Consider the following 20,042-nt stretch of genomic DNA (forward strand, 5'->3'; position numbering starts at 1 on the left):
CTGTGTAATACAAAAAATAATCGTTAGATGGCAGCAACAAATTAGTGTGCGTTCAGTCAGTCACCCAACGAAGAAGAAATGCCAGCAGAGCGTGTTTAGAAATTCACCATCAAGAGCAGAAAAGACAACTGTGGTAAATATTCAGTTTGGTTCCCAGTTTAATGGAAGCCAAATAATATACTTTAGTTAGAATTGAATTATTAATATTAGAGCAACATATGAAAGGATGACGTGGAAAGTACATACGGATCTACCTACATGACAGACGCTGCTGTATTGTTTTGATAGGGAAATCCATCTGCTCACCATCGTCTCCCGTTCACTCTTTATAAGGTTGGTTTTTTATTAAATCATGCGATTTCAACGTCTTCGTTTGCTACATTTCGTCTCATGCGCCATAGCCTATACACGTTAATAATACTGGATTGTGCACGAATAATAGCGTTTCACGGTCGCATTGTATATGCTAACACTTGAGCTAGCATGTTGACTAATAGCTCCATGCTAACTGGACGACGTCACGGAGCAAACAATGCCGAGCACATTTGAATATGAAAAACGGGGTTAAGCGAACGTAAACAAAGCAACTATTTGCGGTTGTGACATCTAAGTACACCGATCACGGATATTTTTGACGGATTACATAGATATTCGGACCCCCACGTTTAACGGCGACTCCCATGTTACCTCTGCGTGTCAAACCACCTGGTCAGTGATGAGCAGAATGCGTTGATTGGCCTATTCCAAATAGGGAAAAGTAATCTTAACTATTGATGAGGTCAGGGTGTGCTCTCATCTGACCACCAGAGGTCGTTGTTGCAAGGATGGATGAAAAAAATTGGGTTAATGCTATAAAACGTTTAGCTTTAAGAGATGAAGGATGCTTTTGATTCACATAAAAAGTTGGATTTGGTTTTCTAACCATCAACTTTTTATACATCGAGTTTATTAGGATTGTTTTGATAAATGAAATCATGACATGACAGAAAAAGCATAAATCTTCATGAATCTGCTTTAAAATATAGTGAGCAACCCAGAAATAAAATATAAAGATAGTCTGGATTTTTATCAGTAAATTGTTAATTAATTAACATTTAAGGATTTTAAAAACTTTTTGGACTCTTGATAAACAGCATTATTTCCCGGGACTTTTATTGATATTGCTTCACTAGAAAAAAAAGACAGCCTTAAATTGATATATTTTCTGTATTTTGGTCACATGTATTGTAAGAGTATTTATTGTCATTGTTTGAAAACATAGAAAAAAGATATTTGCCAGTTTTAGGATTTGCCGGTTATTGTATGTCATGCCATTGACAAAGTGATGTCAATTATTTGTGATTAAAAACAACAAAATCAACATAAAAAACAAAAAGTTCAATTTAGTAGTGCATTGTGTGCTTCTAAACAGAAGAGGGCAATACAGCATAATATTCCGGATCCCATAAAAAATGTCTGGAAAGTTTCCAGAATAAGGTCACTAAAGATGCAAACCCAAACTAAAGAGTTGAGCCTTCATAATGGGAACAACCATCAACATTTCTACTAAAAGATCTTGCAGTGTCGCAATATATTTGATTATACAACTGTTGTGGGAACATTAGAAAATAAAGGAATGCAAGATAAATATTGACAGATGAACTTTGACTGGACTTCCCCCACCCAAAAAGAATATTTGCAGTGGATTGTCTCATTTGTTTGGCTTTATTTCAACCACCGTCTCCAATTCCCAGGGCAAATAAATGTCATCCAGGATGTTGACAATCTTCCCGTACAGGTTTAAAAGGATGTCACATTGTTACCGTCCGGCAGCGTTTGACTCAAATTCTCAATAATATTTATACTATCTTATTTAGCAGTTGACATAACTATTTTTTTTCTGTAGACATGAGTAATGTGGCTGACTTGCTTGTAATCAGCATGGAAAAATTAATGTCAAAGTGACTCTTATCTGGCTCCCCCAGACGGCCATGCTTTACTGTGATAAATGTTTCCAGATGCTACACTCATCTTCTATTGTCCGATGGAGGGGAAAAAAAACAAAATTATAACTATGGTCACTGTTGTCTAACGTCTATTCTTCACTGTCTGCAGAATTTCAAGTCATGGACGAGCCTCAGTCTTCGCCTGCCAATCCAGAGAACAGCAGCCAGAGAAATGGAGATGAGGTACGAGTTGAATCAAAACAATGGAAAGTATCCCCGTAAGACCTTGACTTGCGGACGAGCCCAATGTTTTGTCTAGAGTCGAAATCTAAAATTTCAAATTTGAGTCTCTAAAAGTCCATTTTCTTAATGCTAAGAAACACTAAAGACACGAACTGTGCAGCAACAAGTGTAGACACACGTAACTATGCTCATAGTCATTTATTCCTATAGCTCACATGTGTAAAAGTGGCGGCCCTGGGGCCAAATCTGGCCCGCCGCATCATTTTGTGTGGCCCGGGAAAGTAAATCATGAGTGCTGACTTTCTGTTTTAGGATCAAATTCAAATGAAGAGTATAGATGTATATTACATTTCCTGATTTTCCCCCTTTTAAATCAATAATTATAATTTTTTAATCCATGTTTTTAGTTCAAAAATCATTTTGTAAAACCTAAAAATATATAAAAAAGCTAAAATAAACATTGTTTTAGATCTATAAAAACGGAATATTCAGGGATTTTAATCCACTTCTTTTAATCCATTTATAAATAAAAAAAATCTAATATTATATCTAAAATGGTCCGGGCCACGTGAAATCAAGTTGACGTTAAAGCGGCCCGCGAACCAACACCTGACACCCTTGCTATAGCTAGTACGCTGTTAATTAGATGAGTTTGCAATTCTGAGTTTGATTTATTTAATAAAGGGACAGCACATATTAATGAACATATTTATATTCATGTTAATGAACATATATAAGTAAATATGTAAGATTGTAGCTCAATTTTTAGTCCCTTGTTTAGGTTGAAGATCAAATCAAATTAAATCAAAAGCCTTTATTGTCATCATACACAGCTACGTATAATGAAATTGGTGGTGCTACATTCGTTATGCGCAGCTGTGTATGATGACAATAAAGGTTTTTGATTTAGTTTGATTGGATCTTCAACCTACACAAGGGACTAAAAATTGAAATTAGCCCACAGCTACAATCTTACATATTTACATATATATGTTCATTAGCATGACTATAAATATGTTCATTAACATGTGCTGTCCCTTTATTAAATAAGATAAACGATGACACACACACACATGTAGCAAAGTTTTAGACAATATTGTGATAGCAATTTTGTTCGTCTAACAGCCAGTCTTTAAGATGATTGGCTAAGAGGTTCAGAGACGGGAGTTCACATATGCTAATTGCTATCGAGTTCCAGTAATGCAGAGAGAAGGTGCTGTAGCTAATTTTGAACCATTTTTGAAGGGAACTACACAGTCACCTCTAGAGCCAGCCTTTGTTGATGTGTTGGATTTTTTTGGTACAAATTCTTGCAAAAAAAACAACAACCAATTCTTACCTGAGATTTTTCTTTTTTTCACTTGTGTGGTCTTCATCATCTCAGAAGACAAGACGTTCCAACTGGAGCAAAGGCAGAAAAAGAAAGAAGCCAATGAAGGACAGGAACGCCCCCAAAGTCCCGCTAACGGGCTACGTTCGCTTCATGAACGACCGCCGCGAGCAGCTCAGGGCCGAACGCCCAGACGTACCCTTCCCGGAGATCACCAGGATGTTGGGCAACGAGTGGAGCAAGCTAGCTCCGGAGGAGAAGCAGGTAGGTAGATCACCGCAACAGTTCTTAGTCTTTTGTTCTCTACTCGCGACACCCCCGTTTCATACGCAGCAATACCTGGACGAGGCAGACCGCGACAAGGAGCGCTACATGAGGGAGCTGGAGAAGTACCAGAAAACCGAGGCGTACAAGCATTTTACCAGGAAGGTCCAAGAGAAGCAGAAGGGCAAGAGACACCGAGGTACTGAGCGCTTGACAATTTCACTGTCGTGCTGGATTTAGGTGTCTTGTAGAAAGTCTTTTTAAGGGCCAAAATGGACAACGGGAAAGTTACAAGCCAAGTACTAAATAAAAACTGGCACTAAATCACAGAATGGACTCGTAGCGTGCCCACTACAATTTAAAATAGGAGATTTATTTGACCTTTCCTCCACAAGCAAACTGCACTTAAAGCTTCAAAAGCTTTTGGACCGTGGGAGGATATAGCAATACTTTTTTTGGTACACAGGAAACCAACATTTTTTTAGGGTTTTTTTGTCCTTAAGGTCAGTCAGACAGTTGTCGTATGGATGATTTTTTTAAGGTTTGCGTTTGGCTACCGTATTTTCTCGCATATAAGCCGCATCCAAGTATAAGCCGTACTCTTAAAATTGCTTTAAAATCATTGAATTTTACCATTTCTCTCGTATAAGCCGCCCCCCGATTCACAATTTTGACCCCCATGTACATGGTTTTAATAGGGAGTACAAATGTGTTACTTTGAAGGGAACATTTTAAGAAAAATCATCGCGCGTGGTATTTCTGAGATACTTTATAAATCGAAAGGATCGTCTGCTGGATTGCAAATTCCTAAAGGGTGTGGCCTTCACATAGACAAATTCAAAAAGGAAGTCATGTTAGCAGTACTACCAGGAAGTGTGTCCATAGCGGTCTAGTTAGTCGTCCCTAGGTAAGATATCGGCGCCCTGAGCGAGCAATGGCAGGCACAAGTAAGTTTTTTCACGTTTTATGCAAGATTTCAAAAAAAGTCTTGAATTTCATTCATTTAAATTTTGTTAACCATTTTATGTGTTTATCTTTGCCAAGGGTGTCCAACTCGGGTTGGTTCGCGGGCCGCATTAACGCCAACGCCATTTCATGTGGGCTGGGCCCTTTTAGATCTAATATTTAAAAAAATATTTTTTTATTAAAAGAACTGGATCAAAAGCCCTAAATAGTTAGTTTTTATAGTTCTAAAACAATGTTTATTTGAGCTTTTTTTTCTTAGTAATGGAAAATGTTTTTCATTTCAAATGGAAACAAAATATTTTTTTAAATTATGTTCTATATTAAAGTGGAAAACGGAAAATATTTGTATATTTATTTTTAGATTTTACAAAATGCTTTATGAACTAAAAACAGAAAATAAAATTGATTAAAAATTGCAATGATTTTAAAAAGGGGAAAATCTGGAAATGTAATGTACAAACAGAAAGTCGGCATTCATGATTTACTTTCTCGGGCCGCACAAAATGATGCAGCGGGCCAGATTTGGCCCCCGGGCCGCCACTTTGACACCTGTGATCTTTGCTCTATTTTGAAATAAATGACCGTATCGGCCGCATTATCTTGCTTTATGGTGTTTCGTCCTTGTCACCTAATTTATGCGCATATAAGCCATACCCTCGATTCATTCGTCATTTTTTTGCGACAAATGCGCGAGAAAATACGGTAAATTAGCCGGCTCCTAAGCGACGATAGCGCCACCTGTGGCCATGGCACGTTTGTGTATTTTGGGGGTTGGGCGCTCAGAATCAAAGGAACATTTGGTCCACATGATCCGTCCTTCGAATGAACAGTTGCGCTGTTAGAGCAGCGGGCGGATTGTTTTGGGTGACTCGTGCTCGCCGGGTCAAGAGTGAAAGCTGGCTCCTGCTGACGGAAATATGACTCATCTGCTGTCTTCTTTCTTCATTTCTGTCTCTTTTTTTCTTTTCCTTCCTCACCAGATGTCGGCAACCAGGCGGCCAACGAGGCCCTGCACGAGGTGAGCACCGCTTTCCTGACCTGTCAACACAGTACTGTTACATGCTTATCATACACAAAACATTCATTATACAGTATACTTGTAAGTTGAGGGAGTTTATTTTAAATTCTTAAATGTCTATTGATGAGTCATTTTATTTCTGTATAATGTCTGTAATATGAAATAGAATAGGGTATTAAATTTTTGGGGTAATGTAAAAAGAGCTCAAATGAAAAAAGGGATTATTATGAAATTTGTTTGTAATATAAAACCACCAAAAATTGATTTCTGGTGGTGAGGTCAAAGGGCACAGAGGTCAGAAAAGGAATTTATGAAATATATTATAGATTTTTTAAAAGTGAATACTATTATAAAACTTACTGAATATGTTTATAATTTGAAATGAAAGAAATCTGGTTTTTGGTTGTGAGGTCATAGGTCACAGAGGTCAGAAAGGAATTTGGGGGATATATTATAGATTTTCAAAAAAGTGAATACTATTATAAAACTCATTGAATATGTTTGTAATTTGAAATGAAAGAAATCTGGTTTTTGGTTGTGAGGTCAAAGGTCAGGAAAAATAATTTATGAAATATATTATAAATTAAATTAAATAAAAACATTACTATTATTAACCTTACTGGAATGTTTGTAATATGAAACAAAAGAAATCCGATTTTGGGTAGTGAGGTCAAAGGTCACAGGTCAGGAAAAATAATTTATGAAATATAAATTACATTTTAAAAAAAACATTACTATTATCAACCTTACTGAATGTTTGTAATATGAAACAAGAAATCCGATTTTGGGTAGTGAGGTCAGAGGTCAGAAAACAAATTTAGTGATAACTTATTTCATACTCAAAGCAAGTACACACCCTCCCAAATATGGCTATGCTTTGAATTTGGTTGCTTTGGTGAAGTTTTGCGCCCTCATGAGTTCTCCACTTTTTAACATAATCAATATTTAAGTACAGAAATGAATTATAATCTCTGAATTTTCACCATTTGCTTCGTTGTCGATCACCAGAAGGATACAGAATGTAAGGACAGAACGGTGTTTGACATCCCCATCTTCACAGAGGAATTCCTCAACCACAGCAAAAGTGAGCAATATTCTTATTTTTAACCGTTAATTTAAAAAGATATTTTTATACAGTGCCTCAAGGAATGCCTTATATATTCATTTTTTTTCTCACTTAGCCCGAGAGTCTGAAATGCGGCAGCTCCGCAAGACCAACATGGAATACGAGGAGCGCAACGCGGCTCTCCAGAAGCACGTGGAGAGCATGCGTGGCGCCGTGGAGCGTCTGGAGGGCGACGTGATGCAAGAGAGGGGGCGTAATGGTCTTCTCCACCAACACCTCGACACCTTGCGACAGGCGCTCGCTGCCAGCTTCGCCTCTGTGCCTCTGCCAGGTAACCACCGCGCTGACATTTAGCTTCCACCGCCCCATGATATTATCACAGCAGTAAATCTTCAACACGGTGGTTTAATGCGGGGGCCTCTTGTGACTCGTAGTACCCACTTATTTATTTCTTTGACCTTTGCTCATAGCCTGGTGGATATACAGTCCGCATACCTGTCAACTTACCCGTTTTTCCCGTATTTTATACAGGTTTTTTTTAAATCTTTTTAAATTGTGTATCCCATATAACAAGTTTTGTACAGGAATTTATTTTTTATATTTTTTAAAGTCTTTTTGGGGGGGGATTTTTTTTGTAAAACCGATCTTGTTTTACCCATTTCGGCTCTAATCCGGATCATCTCGGTCAGTTTTGCAGATGAAAACGTCATTGTTAATTGCTAATGTTATCATGCTCTAAGCATGAAATACGTCAGTCACTTCCGCCATATTCACTATATAAATATAGCGAGTCAGCAAGCAATGTACCCAAACAGTCAAGCTGTCAGCGTCAAACAACGACATCTACAGAATATTAAATTTAGTGCAAAAGTCACTTTTGCCTTTCCACTATATAAATATAGCGCGTCAGCAAGCAATGTACCCAGACAGTCAAAATGTCAGCGTCAAACATCGACATGTACAGAATCTTGAATCTAGTGCATAAAAAAGGCGCAGCGACTGATTGGGCGCCCCGTCCACTTTGGTACACGGTCGATTGGTCGCCGATCTTTTGGTCGCCCAGAAGGTTATTGATAATGACCATTTAAATCGTTGCTCAAATTCCCTAAATACAAACTGCGAATTACAATTTAGTCATACTTAATGCCCTATTAATTATTAGGCTAAAGAAAAGCTCCAAATTTCCCGTACGTTTATTGTTTTTTGTTGGAGAACTTGTTAAGACCCTGACTGACGTCCCTTCTTAAGGGGACAACTCATGTACATACAAACTCTTCTACACTCACATGTCGGCTCAGTGAAACTGCTCATGGCCATTGTTGGCTTTTATTGATTCCATAGACCGTGTTGTTTTACCTTGTTTTGATGCCGGTCTTTTGGTCGTCAGTCTTTTGGTCGCCGGTCTTTTGGTCGCCCGTTGTTGCGCCTCCGGGCGACCAAAAGACCGCGACCGAAAGACCGGCGACCAATCGACCGCACACGGTCCACTTTAGGGAAAATTTTAGACTTTTTAGTGTGCCCAATGTGAGTAAATGTGTCGTGTTGCATTTATACAGTTACTTATCACTTTATAAGGGGAGTAAATGGCCGAAGTTGACAGGTATGGCAATGTGTGTGTGAAGTCCGCCATCTCTCAAAATGGTTTCACAAAAGGAGACCAGTTCTTGCAGTCAGAACAATAGAAAAATGCAAAGAGCCCATCACATATTCCACATGTGTCATGTATAACGATCAGACGCAACTTGGCGTGGCGTTCCTCAGGGAAGTTTTTTTAGGACTCCTATTTTTCAATAAAGGTTAAAACCTCCTCGTCCTCTGTTCGTTTCCTGCCACCACTCCCACAGCAGTTGGCGCAGTTTCCGGTGGGTGTGGAGGCGAAAGATTGATTTGGCTGTCTGAATACAAAAAAAAAAGGCGTTTATTGAATGCATCGTCAAGTGTTTGCTTGCACGTTTGCCGACAAACTTTTTTTTCTTTTTTTAAATAAGTTGCCTGTGACGTTAGTGAACAAGTTGAGGCAATGTTTGAGGTTGAAGAGATGCTGCCTATATTATATCCAAATGTCTTGCCAATTCATATAGCGCGATTGCAACAGTATAATCAGAATACATTTCCAAATAAATCAGACATTTCCAAGTTAAGGAGCACCAAAATAAGTTTGCCAACAAATTGTTTAAAAATAATAATAATAACGTCATAAATAAACGTAAACAGCAAATAAACTTGGTCACCCGTTGCTGTAAATTGAGTATTTTTAATTGTAATTTGCTTTTTTACATTAATATTTGTATCAAGGTGCACCAAAAAAGTTTGCCAACAAATTGTTTTAAAAAAATGTCACAAATAAGCGTATACAGCAAATAAACTTGGTCACCCGTTGCTGTAAATTGAGTATTTTTAATTGTAATTTGCTTTTTTTACAGCAATATTTGTATCAAGGTGGCGTGGTGGTCAGTGGTTAGCGCCTCGCAGTTCTGGGGTCCTGGGTTCGATCCCAGGTCGCTCCTCCTGTGTGGAGTTTGCATGTTTTGGTTTTTTCAGGGTATTCCAATTTCTTCCCGCATCACATCCCAAAAACATGCATGCTAGGCTAGCTAGTTGAACACTAAATTGCCCTTAGGTATAATTGGCTGTCCTTTGTCTCCGTGTGCCCTGTGATTGGCTGTTAGGTGGGATAGGCTCCCTATTAAAACCGTCAATATGGAGGTGAAAATTGTGAATCGGGGGCGTCTTATACGAGAAAAATGGTCAAATTCAACGATTTTAAGGCAATTTTAAGGGTGCGGCTTATACACGGATGATCCCAAATGACAGAAAAAAAAGAAATAAAATTAAATTTATTTTGACGTTTATGAATCAAATTCAAGAGAAAAATATAAACGGTATCTTACCTAAAACGTAAAAAAACCCTCATTCCTGCCTGCCATTGCTCGGTCAGTGCGCCGCCATCTTACCTAAGGATGACAAACTAGACCACTATGTACACAATTCCTGGTTGTACTGCTCACATGACCTCCTTTTTGAATTTGTCTACGTGCTGGCAACACCTTTTCAAAACGTATAATCCAGGAGACGATCCTTTCGATTCATACATTATCTCAGAAATAGCACGTGCAATCGTGACCGGACGTTTGGTCGCCTGGACCCAAACAACCGGCGACCAAACGTCCGGGGACAAAACAAGGTAAAACAACACAGTCTACGCATCAATAAAAGCCAACAATGGCCCTGAGCAGTTTCACTGAGCCGACGCGTGAGTGTAGAAGAGTTTGTATGTACATGCGTTGTCCCCTTAAGAAGCTACGTCAGTCAGGGTCTTAACAAGTTCTCCAACAAAACACAATCAAAGTACGGGAAATTTGGAGCTTTTCTTTAGCCTAATAATTACTAGGGCATTAAGTATGACTAAATAATAATTAGCAGTTTGTATTTAGGGAATTTGAGCAACAATTTTAAATGGTAATCATCAATAACCTTCCGGGCGACCAGACGTCCGGTGACCAAACGTCCGAGTACCACGTGCGATGATTTTTCTTAACATTTTCTCTTCAAAGTAGCACATTTGTACTCCCTATTAAAACCATGAATATGGAAGTGAAAATTGTGAATAAGGAGGCGTGTTATACGAGACAAATTGTAAAATTCAATGATTTTTAAGGCAATTTTAAGGGTGCGGCTTATACACAGATGCGGCTTATACGCGAGAAAATTCGGTAAATGTCTTTTTTTCCATAAATAATGACCGTAACTTGTTGAATAGGGAGTGGAGAAATGCCTACCCTGGATTCCATCGATTCGTACATGAAAAAACTGCACAGCATCATCATGAGCAACCCGCAAGAACACGAAAGCCTTATCAATACCGTGAGAGAACTGGTCAACCGTTTGGACAGGTAAGGCTCGTGGAGGTCTCTCATTGGTTGCCATTTAGTGGGATATAAAAATACAAATTCTATCCGTGGATTTTTTGTTATTTTTTATTTTTTTTACAGATAATTTCTGCTCTTTCAAGTCGGAGACAAACAGGCCAGCATACGTTCGAAAATCAGCAAAGTGATGATGACTTAACTCCTTCTATTTATTATTTCTCCTTTTTAATATAGATTTTTATGTTATTTCATGGATTTGTCAAAAAGTTTGTCTGTTGATGAAAAAAGGAATTTTTCTCGAGTGGTTTATGTTTTATATTTTGTCATGTTCTGTTGACAAATGTGCCATTTACTTTCTGTGTGTGTGTTTTTTGGACAAAAAAAGTGGTTGTGTTTTCAATAAACTTCAAAAAAAGCAGAAATGCATTCCCTTTTTAAAAATGTATTTATTGAGGAAAGTCCTTATTCTCCAAACCACTTTAAAAATAGGAAGTCCAAATGACTTTCAGCTGGCACATTTAGTTACTATGTTTGTTTTTGAGTGGACATTATGTGGATTCCTGTTTTCATTCAACGCTGCCATTTTTTTTCTCTCTTTTATTCCCTCCTTCCACATTGCCCACTTCCTGTCTGTTAAGGCCACGCGTGTCACAAGGGTTGAACGCAACAATGTCCCAAACTCAGAATACAACAAAGAAAGTCAATTACTGTTTAAAAAGGTATGTCAATACAACAGTAAAATATCAATAAGACATCCATTATACTGATGTACAGTGGTACCCGCATACCTGTCAACCTCTGCCGATAACTGCCCTTATAAATGATTATGATTCCCCTTACAAACCCCCCAAAAACCTTACAAACACCGTACGACTCGTCGTACGGTGTTTGTAAGGTTTTTGGGGGGTTGTAAGGGGAATCATAATCATTTATAAGGGCAGTTATCGGCAGAAGTTGACAGGTATGGTACCGCGTCATACGAGCAATTCGAGATACGAGTAAAATTTCGGGCAAATATTTATCTTGAGATACGAGACAAATTTTGATATACGAGCAGACAGTGGACGCGAAAGGCTCCTCATAAGAACATCATGGCCACTGTCTCTCTACCCGCAACTCCCTGGTAGAATGTCTCTACGAGCACTGGGCGGAGCATTGCATTTTTTCAGTGTTTTTTTTCCCCGTTAGTCAGTGCGAATGGTGGAGCGATCGCTAATACGAGAGGAGTACTACTGCATCGTGTGTTATCCTATTGTGAGGACATTTGTGTGCATCATTTTGGGAATATTATGAAGAGAAGACAAAAGCAAACAACCCTCGATAGGTTGCATCTGAAAGTCAGGGTGGAGGCGGGGCAAAAAGAGCCAACCCGGGAGAAGAAAAGTATCAAAATGTTAAACTAAATTAGAATTATGTTTAGTGTTAGGTTCGATTAAACTTATTTTTGAGTGTGTCTGCATCGTAATCAAAGTTCATTTCAAAAAAATAATAATGTCATAAATAAACGTAAACAGCAAATAAACTTGGTCACCCGTTGCTGTAAATTGACTATTTTTAATTGTAATTTGCTTTTTTTTACAGGAGTAATTGTATCAAGGTGCACCAAAATAAGTTTGCCAACAAATTGTTTAAAAATAATAATAATGTCATAAATAAACATATACAGCAAATAAACTTGGTCACCCGTTGCTGTAAATTGACTATTTTTAATTGTAGTTTGCTGTTTTTACAGCAATATTTGTATCAAGGTGCACCAAAATAAGTTTGCCAACAAATTGTTTAAAAAAAATAATAATAATGTCATAAATAAACGTAAACAGCAAATAAACTTGGTCACCCGTTGCTGTAAATTGAGTATTTTTAATTGTAATTTGCTTTTTTACAATAATATTTGTATTATTTTTGAGTGTGTCTGCATCGTAATCCAAGTTCATTTCAATTTGTTTATGTTATGTTACCAGGGTGTTGCCGGGCAGATTTATATATATATATATATTTTTTAATATTTTTTTACAGTTTGTGTTGTGCTACAATCATTTGAAAAACTGCCAAATCCATCACAATGACCATACACAAAAGCCTATTTTAGAAAAACGAGAAAATGTCTGGATAAAGTCTGTGTTTGGCCTCAGTCATGAGGTCCGGCTTCCTTTTAGCCGTGAGTCACTTGCAAGTTTATCATTACACAGCTGACTTCCTGCCAACACTGACTCATTCTGCCAGACTCGCTCACATCTTTTGAAGCGGCCTGCACCTGCATTGTGTGTTCGGATTTGGCTGCAACGCCGCATTCTGTTGATTAGGATGGTTTGTTTTTAAACTTTTTTTTATGTTTCAATGCCATTGGCATCTCTTTGTGGCGTCTTAAGAGAAACTGGTTCAGTTTTCAGTTAGGCTGAAATGTTTGGATCCTATTGGACTTTGTTGTCTATTTCTTTCAACAAGCTGAGTGGTTAGCGGGTTGCCTCGGGGTTCTGCGGTCCAGGGTTCGATCCTAGCTGGGTGGATTTCAAGAATATATAATACAAAAAAATAATTTGTGAGTATTTACAGTCCTTTTTGGGATAATCATTGAAAATGTAGTTGACATAGTCTTTATTTATTCCCTTTTTTCTTGTTTTAACAGAATTTTTAATCTGATGTTATTTTTTTTTTATTCCCAGCTTGATATTGCCTACTCAAAGTATAAAATATGAGTCATCAAACATTTTTTGATCCATCCAGCCTTGAAAAGTCTGGCAGGTGGAATGCCAGAGGAGCAAAAATAAGGAGAAAGCAATGATTGGAATTTGCTTGGGAAAAAAAAAACTAATTCCCACATGTCACGCTCTGACTAACTCCTCCTGTTTTCTTCTTGTAATGTTTTTAGCTTAAGCATATATTCTTACCAGGAACAACCCCTTTGAACGTTTTGTGGACATTGAGACTTATTATCTTCCTGTTATTTCCCAACAACAACTGAAGGCAAAATAAAAAAAGGGATTCCCCCACACACCCTTGCTCATCATACCATCATTAAAAAAAAAGAAGTATGTTTTTCATTGAATGAGCAACAGATGCATTTTGCTTTGAATCAAAGCAAAGGGCATCTGTTGCGTTCAAAGACTCGGAAAAACATAGTACTTAAGAGTCTTATTATGGAAATGGGATGTTTTAATCCTTTGTGGAAAAATAGTTGCATCTCTAAAGGGCCGGTCCATCTTGAAGTGTGAAATTAAACCAGTCATGCATAATCTGGCGTGTCGGGCACGCAGTTCTGGGGTCGATGGTTCAATCCCAGGTGGGTCCTCCCTGGGCTAAATTGCCTAAGCCTAGTTTTGATTGGTTGCCCTTTGTCTCCTTGTGCCCTGCGATTGGCTGGCCACCACATCAGGGTGTCCCCTGCATGCTAGCTGGGATAGGCTCCAGCACCCCCGGTGAAACTTGAGAGAATAAGCGGGCCGGAAAATAAATTGAGTGGTTAGCGCGTCGGCCTCATAGTTCTGGGGTTGAGGGTTTGATCCCAGGTGAGTCTTTACTGTGTGGAGTTTGTCTGTTGTCCCCGGGCTTGTGTGGGTTTTTTTCCGGGTGCTCCGGTTTCCCCTGACATTCCAAAAACAAACATAATAGGGGGGTTTGGACTCTAAATTGAGTTTAGGGCTGACCACCCATTCAGGGTGTTCCCTGCTTTGTGAACAAAGTCAACTGGGATAGGCTCCAGCACCCCCAGCGACCCTTGAGGTCAGGAAAAAAATAGTGTATTTTAATCTGAATATGAAGTAGGATAAAAAAGGGAACATTTACAATTGTATATAAATCTCTTGTTATAAAAGTTCTATGGAAAATTGTTGATCCAAACACCAAAAATGTTGTGTTGAATTAGTATTAGTTTGGCAAGAAATTGGAATATCCTCATTTTTTTAACGGCTTTATTCAATAGAAACTCATTATTTTGCTATATATATACGTTGTTATTATTTTTGCTATATGTTTACAATCCACGGCTGAATTGCGCGTTCACGCGGCTCCCCGTGGCCAGCCCCCGATTTTAGTATGCGCGCTCCCGCGACAAACTGGTGGAGGAGGTGGTGGTGGTGGTGGGGGGTGCTGGAGCCGGAGGGAATGCAGCGGCAGTTGTGGAGCCACGCCGGAGAGAGAGAGAGCGAGACGATCGGAAGGTCCTTGGACGAAGAAGCCGGCCGAGCTCTTTTGCAATCGGCAATCAGGACTCGGAGTGTGGCGGCGAGGGACGTCTTTCCACGCGGCTTTTTTTTACGCGACGTGGGCTGTTCGAAGCGTCGAGCAAGGAAGGGAAAAAGGTAAGAAAAGAAAGTTAGCCTTCCGAAGAAACAACGGGACAAGTCGCCTCGCCCGTTTGTTTCTTCTCCGGCGTCTAACTTCCACTTTTCATCGCGATGAAATGCCCACATTTTCCTGGCGTGGATCCGTTTGGAAGTCCTCGTGTGGAGGTCGGAGAAGGAGAGCGACGTGACGTCTTCACTTTACGGTCAAGCCGTGCGTGCCAGACGGCCGAGAGATACCAGCGCCTCGGGGGCTGGCTGGCTGGCTGTCGAGTCTTTGGCTTTTATTTGGGTGGAAACTTCCAAGTTGTACCGAAGCGTCGCTGGGCTAAACTACCTCGGAACATGTCGAGGGCTTCCAGGGGTCTTTTGAGGAGGCACTGAGGGGGTCTTTGGCTGTAAACATAACATTTTGTCTTATTATTCTTTCCAGCATTGTGTTCCCTTGGAGATTGGCTAGGAATTCCGGCTGGGAGGATGGATATTTACCGTTTTTTTTAGCAATACATAAACATTATGAATAAAAAAAATACATGGGTAGGTCTCTAAAAGGTCTGCCCATCCTTCAGGTCTCATCTCATCTCCGGTTTATCCTCACTAGGGTCGCGGGGGGTGCTGGAGTCTATCGAAGCTGACTTCGGGGCAGAATGGGTGGCCAGCCAATCGCAGGGCAGAGGGAGACAAATAACCATTCACGCTCATACTCATACCTAGGGACAATTTAGAGCATGTGTCAAAGTGGCGGCCCGGGGGCCAAATCTGGCCCACCGCATCATTTTGTGTGGTCCGGGAAAGTCAATCATGAGTGGTGACTTTCTGTTTTAGGATCAAATTAAAATGAAGAGTAGTATAGATGTATATTAAATTTCCTGATTTTCCCCCTTTTAAATCAATAATTGTAATTTTTAATCCATTTTTTCTGTGTGTTTAGTTCAAAAATCATTTTGTAAAATCTAAAAAAATATATAAAAAAAGCTAAAATAAACATTGTTTTAGATCTATAAAAAACTGAATATTCAGGGATTTTAATCCAGTTCTTTTAATCCATTTATTAAAAAAAAAATCTAAATATTATATCTAAAATGGTCCGGCCCACGTGAAATCAAGTTGACATTAAAGCGGCCCGCGAACCAACCCGAGTCTGACACCCTTGATTTAGAGCAGGGGTGGCCAAACCGGTCCTCGAGGGCCGCTGTGGGTGCAGGTTTTTGTTCCAACCGATCCAGCCCAGGCACTTTGACCAATGAGATTTCTGCAGAAAACAAGAAGCACCTGACTGCAATCCACTGATTGCACTTGTAGGACACCAGATTGGTGAAAAGGTGTCCTCTTGATGGGTTGGAATGAAAACCCGCACCCACTGGGGCCCTTTGTGGAATAGTTTGGACAACCCTGATTTAGAGCGTCCAATCAGCCTACCGTTCTTGTCTTTGGAATGTGGGAGAAAATCAGAGTTCCCGGAGAAAACCCACGCAGGCTCGGGGAGAACATGGACCGACTTGGATTTGAACCCAGGTCCCCCACTGCGAGGCCGACGCGCTAATCACTCAGCCACCGGGCCACTCTCACCCTTCAAGTGTGAAATGAAATAAGTAATTCATAATCTGGCGGTGGTTAGCGGATCGGCCTCACCGTTCTGAGGTCGAGGGTTTGATCCCAGGTCCTTACAGTGTAGTTTTCATGTTTTGTATGTGGGTTTTCTCCCGGTATTCCTCCCACATCCCAAAACATGCATGCTAGGCTAGCTGGTTGAACACTCTAAATGGCCTAATCCTAGCTATGATTGGTTGTCATTTATCTCCCTTTGCCCTGCAATTGGCTGGCCACCGATTCAGGTTGTTAGCTGAGATAGGCTCCGGCACCCCCCGTTGTTGTATTTTCAGCCCTTTTGAAATGGTTACCTTTTAAACACAATGGTTTCAAGGTCACAGCAATGGTGGAGGTTTTAAAATATTTTATGGATAAATTATTTTGGGAACATAACAAAATCCTGGCGTTTAAACAGCTGTGTGTAGACATGTTACATGGCTGTATGGACACCTCAATTATTTTCATTCCTGGACAGGTGGACAAGCATCACAGAAGCAAAACAGGAGGAACAAAATGAAAATATTGTTTCATCATCAACTGTGACAGAAGTAAGCAGACGCCGACAGAATATAAATAACTTTAAACACCGGACAAAAATGTTGAAGAAAAGAATGCATAAACCTGTCTAATTTGATTTATTATCTTTCATATGAATTTGCAAACCTGATTCTGACCCGCATTTTGATTAAATTAACTAAGATTTGGTAGAAATGCCATTGTCAAAATATGTCTAATCTGGATTAAATTTGGTTGACTTCGCTTCTGATCCAGATCAGTGGGTTCAGATATGGGATTTTTGACAGAATCATCTGGATTGGATCTGGATCAAATGTGAATAGCTTCTGAGACGACGGCCACATGGTAAATTTCATTTGAATTGAAACAGATCTTACACCACAAAACAGGAGTTACAAAACTGGAAAGTTCCCTTGCAAATCTGAATTTATACAATATAAAAGATACAATATAAAAATATGCGTTTAAAAAAAAAAAAAAAAAAAAAATGCATAACCATAGCGCACAATGTTTTTGGGGGAAGTCCAACAATATATGACATTCGCAATAAATTTTTAAAGCTCTCTTCCTTGGAAACAGACAGTAGCTTCACAATAAACAATAAACCGTGCCATAAACATAATTTCCCCTTCCCGATTTCTGCGTTTTTTGCATATTTATCACACACAAAGGTTTCAAACCATTTTAATATCACACAGAGACAACCCAAGGAAATAGAAAATGCAATTTCTAAATGATGATTTTATTTAACAAAGCAGAAAAAATTACAAATTTGTTTCACCCCCGTTGTGAAGTCACAAAATAAGTGACTAATTGCAATTGTAGGAAAGCTGAGTTCAATTTTACTAGCCACACCTACACCTGATTACCCCCACGTGTGTTTAATCAAGAAATCACTTAAGTAAACCTCTGTGTGATAAATATCCAAGAAACACAGAAATCAGGAAGGGGCATTTTAGATATATATATTTTATATTTTTTTTAATAAATGGATTAAATGAACTGGATGAAAAGCCCTGAATATTCAGTTTTTTATAGATCTAAAACAACGTTTATTTGAGCTTTTTTTCTTAGTAAGGGAAAATCTCTTTTAATCACTCTGTTCCATATGAAAGTGGAAAATAGAAAATATTTTTATATATTTTTAGATTTTACAAAATGATTTTTATACTAAAAACACAGAAAAAATGGATTAAAATAATTTCAATGATTGATTTAAAAGTGGGAAATTCAGTAAATATAATATACATCTATAATCTTCATTTTAATTTGATCGTAAAACACACAAAATATTTTTTTAATTATGTTCAATATTAAAGTGGAAAATGGAAAATATCTATATTTATTTTTAGATCTTACAAAATGAGCTTTGAACTATAAACACAAAAGAAATAAAATTGGATTGAAAATATTGCAATGATTGAATTTAAAAAGGGGAAAATCAGGAAATGTAATGTACATCTATAACCATTTGAATTTGACCCTAAAACAGAAAGTCGGTACTCATGATTTACTTCGGGCCACGCAGAATAATGCGGCGGGCCAGATTTGGCCCCCGGGCCGCCACTTTGACACATGTGGCGTAAACAAAAGTACAGACGTCCGCCATTGTTACCTCTTCACCTACGTAAAGAAGACCAAGAGGGGGACATTTGACATTTCCAACCGTCTCCGACAAACCATGAGAAGCAAACACTTGTTGGATTGTTTTCCTGGATTGTTGCGAGGGGAACGTGCTCCACATTCCAAGTGGCAGGCGGTTGCCAGATTGTACTCTGCGGTGATCTTTTGAGTTTTATTTGATTTGTGGCATCTCTGAGTGACAGCAGTACGTTTGTGGCCTAAGCTTTACGTCACAGGGGTTTTCAGCGCTTCACGGTATGATATCTTCGGGTCACTTGGCTCTTTCCCGTGTTCTCTACGCCTCCTTGTTTGCTTGCCATCGACCCTCCGCTGTATTATCCGCGTTCTGTTGCAATAGCTAGATAAGGAGACGGCTAAAATTACATTTATTGCCTAAACTACAATATAGATTGAGGAGTAGTAGTGTTGTAGATAACTGGTTGAATGCACTTCGCCACGACCCTGGCCTTGGGGCCCCTACGTGGTTAAAGAGTGGGAAACAAGCTCAGTATCCCTGATGTTTGGTGGATATTTTAGCGTGTGGAAAAATAGCAGGTGTACTTTCACTTTTTTGTTGATTTAAATCAATAAAAAGAATAATGTCCTGGGGTGGCCTCGCAGTTCTGGGGTCGAGGGTTCGATCCCAGGTGGGTCCTCACTGTGTGGGGTTTGTGTGTTTTACCTGGGCTTGTGTGGGTTTTCTCCGGGTACTCTGGTTCCTCCTATATTACATAGGTATGCATGCTAGGCTAGCTGGTTCTGGGGTCAAGGGTTCGATCCCAGGTGGGTCCTCACTGTGTGGGTTTTGCATGTTCTCCCCGGGCTTGTGTGGGTTTTCTACTGGTACTCTGGTTCCTCCCATATTCCATAAACATGCATGCTAGGCTAGCTGATTCTGGGGTCGAGGGTTCGAACCCAGGTGGGTCCTCACTGTGTGGGGTTTGCATGGTCTCCCTGGGCTTGTGTGGGTTTTCTCTGGGTACTCTGTTTCCTCCCATAAGCATGCATGCTAGGCTAGCTGGTTCTGGGGTCGAGTGTTTGATCCCAGGTGGGTCCTCACTAAGTGGGGTTTGCATGTTCTCCCTGGGCTTGTGAGGGTTTTCTCCGGGTACTCTGGTTCCTCCCATATCCCATAAGAATGCATGCTAGGCTAGCTGGTTGATCACTCTAAATCGCCAAACCCTAGCTGGGATTGGTTGTCCTTTCTCCCTGTGCCCTGTGATTGGTTGGCCACTGATTCAGGGTTAGATTCCCATAGCTAGCTGGAATAGGCTCCAGCACCCCCAGCGACCTTTATGAGGATAAGCGGTTCAGAAAATGAATGAATGATTGGAAAATGTCCAATGCTACAC

The 20,042-nt window shown here is 39.5% G+C and overlaps 3 protein-coding genes across 8 annotated transcripts in view; 2 read left to right on the forward strand and 1 right to left on the reverse strand.

Moving 5' to 3' along the window:
* Positions 1 to 700, reverse strand: part of LOC144070928 (uncharacterized) — a 138,277-nt gene extending 137,577 nt beyond the window's left edge. Inside the window, exon 1 of the mRNA XM_077595492.1 lies at positions 688 to 700. The gene's annotated coding sequence lies outside the window, so the exon portion shown is untranslated. The remainder of the gene's footprint in view (positions 1 to 687) is intronic.
* On the forward strand, positions 13 to 11,107 carry hmg20a (high mobility group 20A). Of its 3 annotated transcripts, XM_077595489.1 has the most exons (10): positions 13 to 133; positions 289 to 333; positions 2,095 to 2,168; positions 3,553 to 3,762; positions 3,832 to 3,961; positions 5,709 to 5,746; positions 6,755 to 6,830; positions 6,928 to 7,143; positions 10,573 to 10,705; positions 10,805 to 11,107. In XM_077595489.1, exons 3-10 carry the CDS (start codon positions 2,106 to 2,108, stop codon positions 10,806 to 10,808), a joined length of 870 nt encoding a protein of 289 aa, XP_077451615.1. In that variant the 5' UTR covers positions 13 to 133; positions 289 to 333; positions 2,095 to 2,105; the 3' UTR covers positions 10,809 to 11,107. The 3 variants fall into 3 exon arrangements, with proteins under 3 accessions (XP_077451615.1, XP_077451617.1, XP_077451616.1); XM_077595491.1 differs by lacking the exon at positions 289 to 333 and having other exon boundaries at positions 28 to 133; XM_077595490.1 differs by lacking the exon at positions 10,805 to 11,107 and having other exon boundaries at positions 53 to 333; positions 10,573 to 10,709.
* A 3,637-nt stretch (positions 11,108 to 14,744) lies between these two features.
* peak1 (pseudopodium-enriched atypical kinase 1) overlaps positions 14,745 to 20,042 on the forward strand; it is a 55,985-nt gene continuing 50,687 nt past the window's right edge. For 2 of the 4 annotated variants that reach the window (XM_077596369.1, XM_077596370.1), the window contains exons 1-2: positions 14,745 to 14,979; positions 17,027 to 17,099. The gene's annotated coding sequence lies outside the window, so the exon portion shown is untranslated. The remainder of the gene's footprint in view (positions 14,980 to 17,026; positions 17,100 to 20,042) is intronic. The other 2 variants (XM_077596371.1, XM_077596372.1) reach the window with 1 other exon arrangement.

This window comes from Stigmatopora argus, chromosome 3 (assembly GCF_051989625.1).
Source record: "Stigmatopora argus isolate UIUO_Sarg chromosome 3, RoL_Sarg_1.0, whole genome shotgun sequence".
NCBI classification, from domain to species: Eukaryota; Metazoa; Chordata; class Actinopteri; order Syngnathiformes; family Syngnathidae; genus Stigmatopora; species Stigmatopora argus.

Bases quoted from the DNA above. Each gene is read 5' to 3' on its own strand.
- hmg20a (XM_077595489.1), top strand. From the start codon at position 2,106: ATGGACGAGCCTCAGTCTTCGCCTGCCAATCCAGAGAACAGCAGCCAG. The intron at 3,763-3,831 runs GTAGGTAGATCA...TTTCATACGCAG, and splicing joins TAGCTCCGGAGGAGAAGCAG to CAATACCTGGACGAGGCAGA. The intron at 3,962-5,708 runs GTACTGAGCGCT...CTTCCTCACCAG, and splicing joins GAAGGGCAAGAGACACCGAG to ATGTCGGCAACCAGGCGGCC.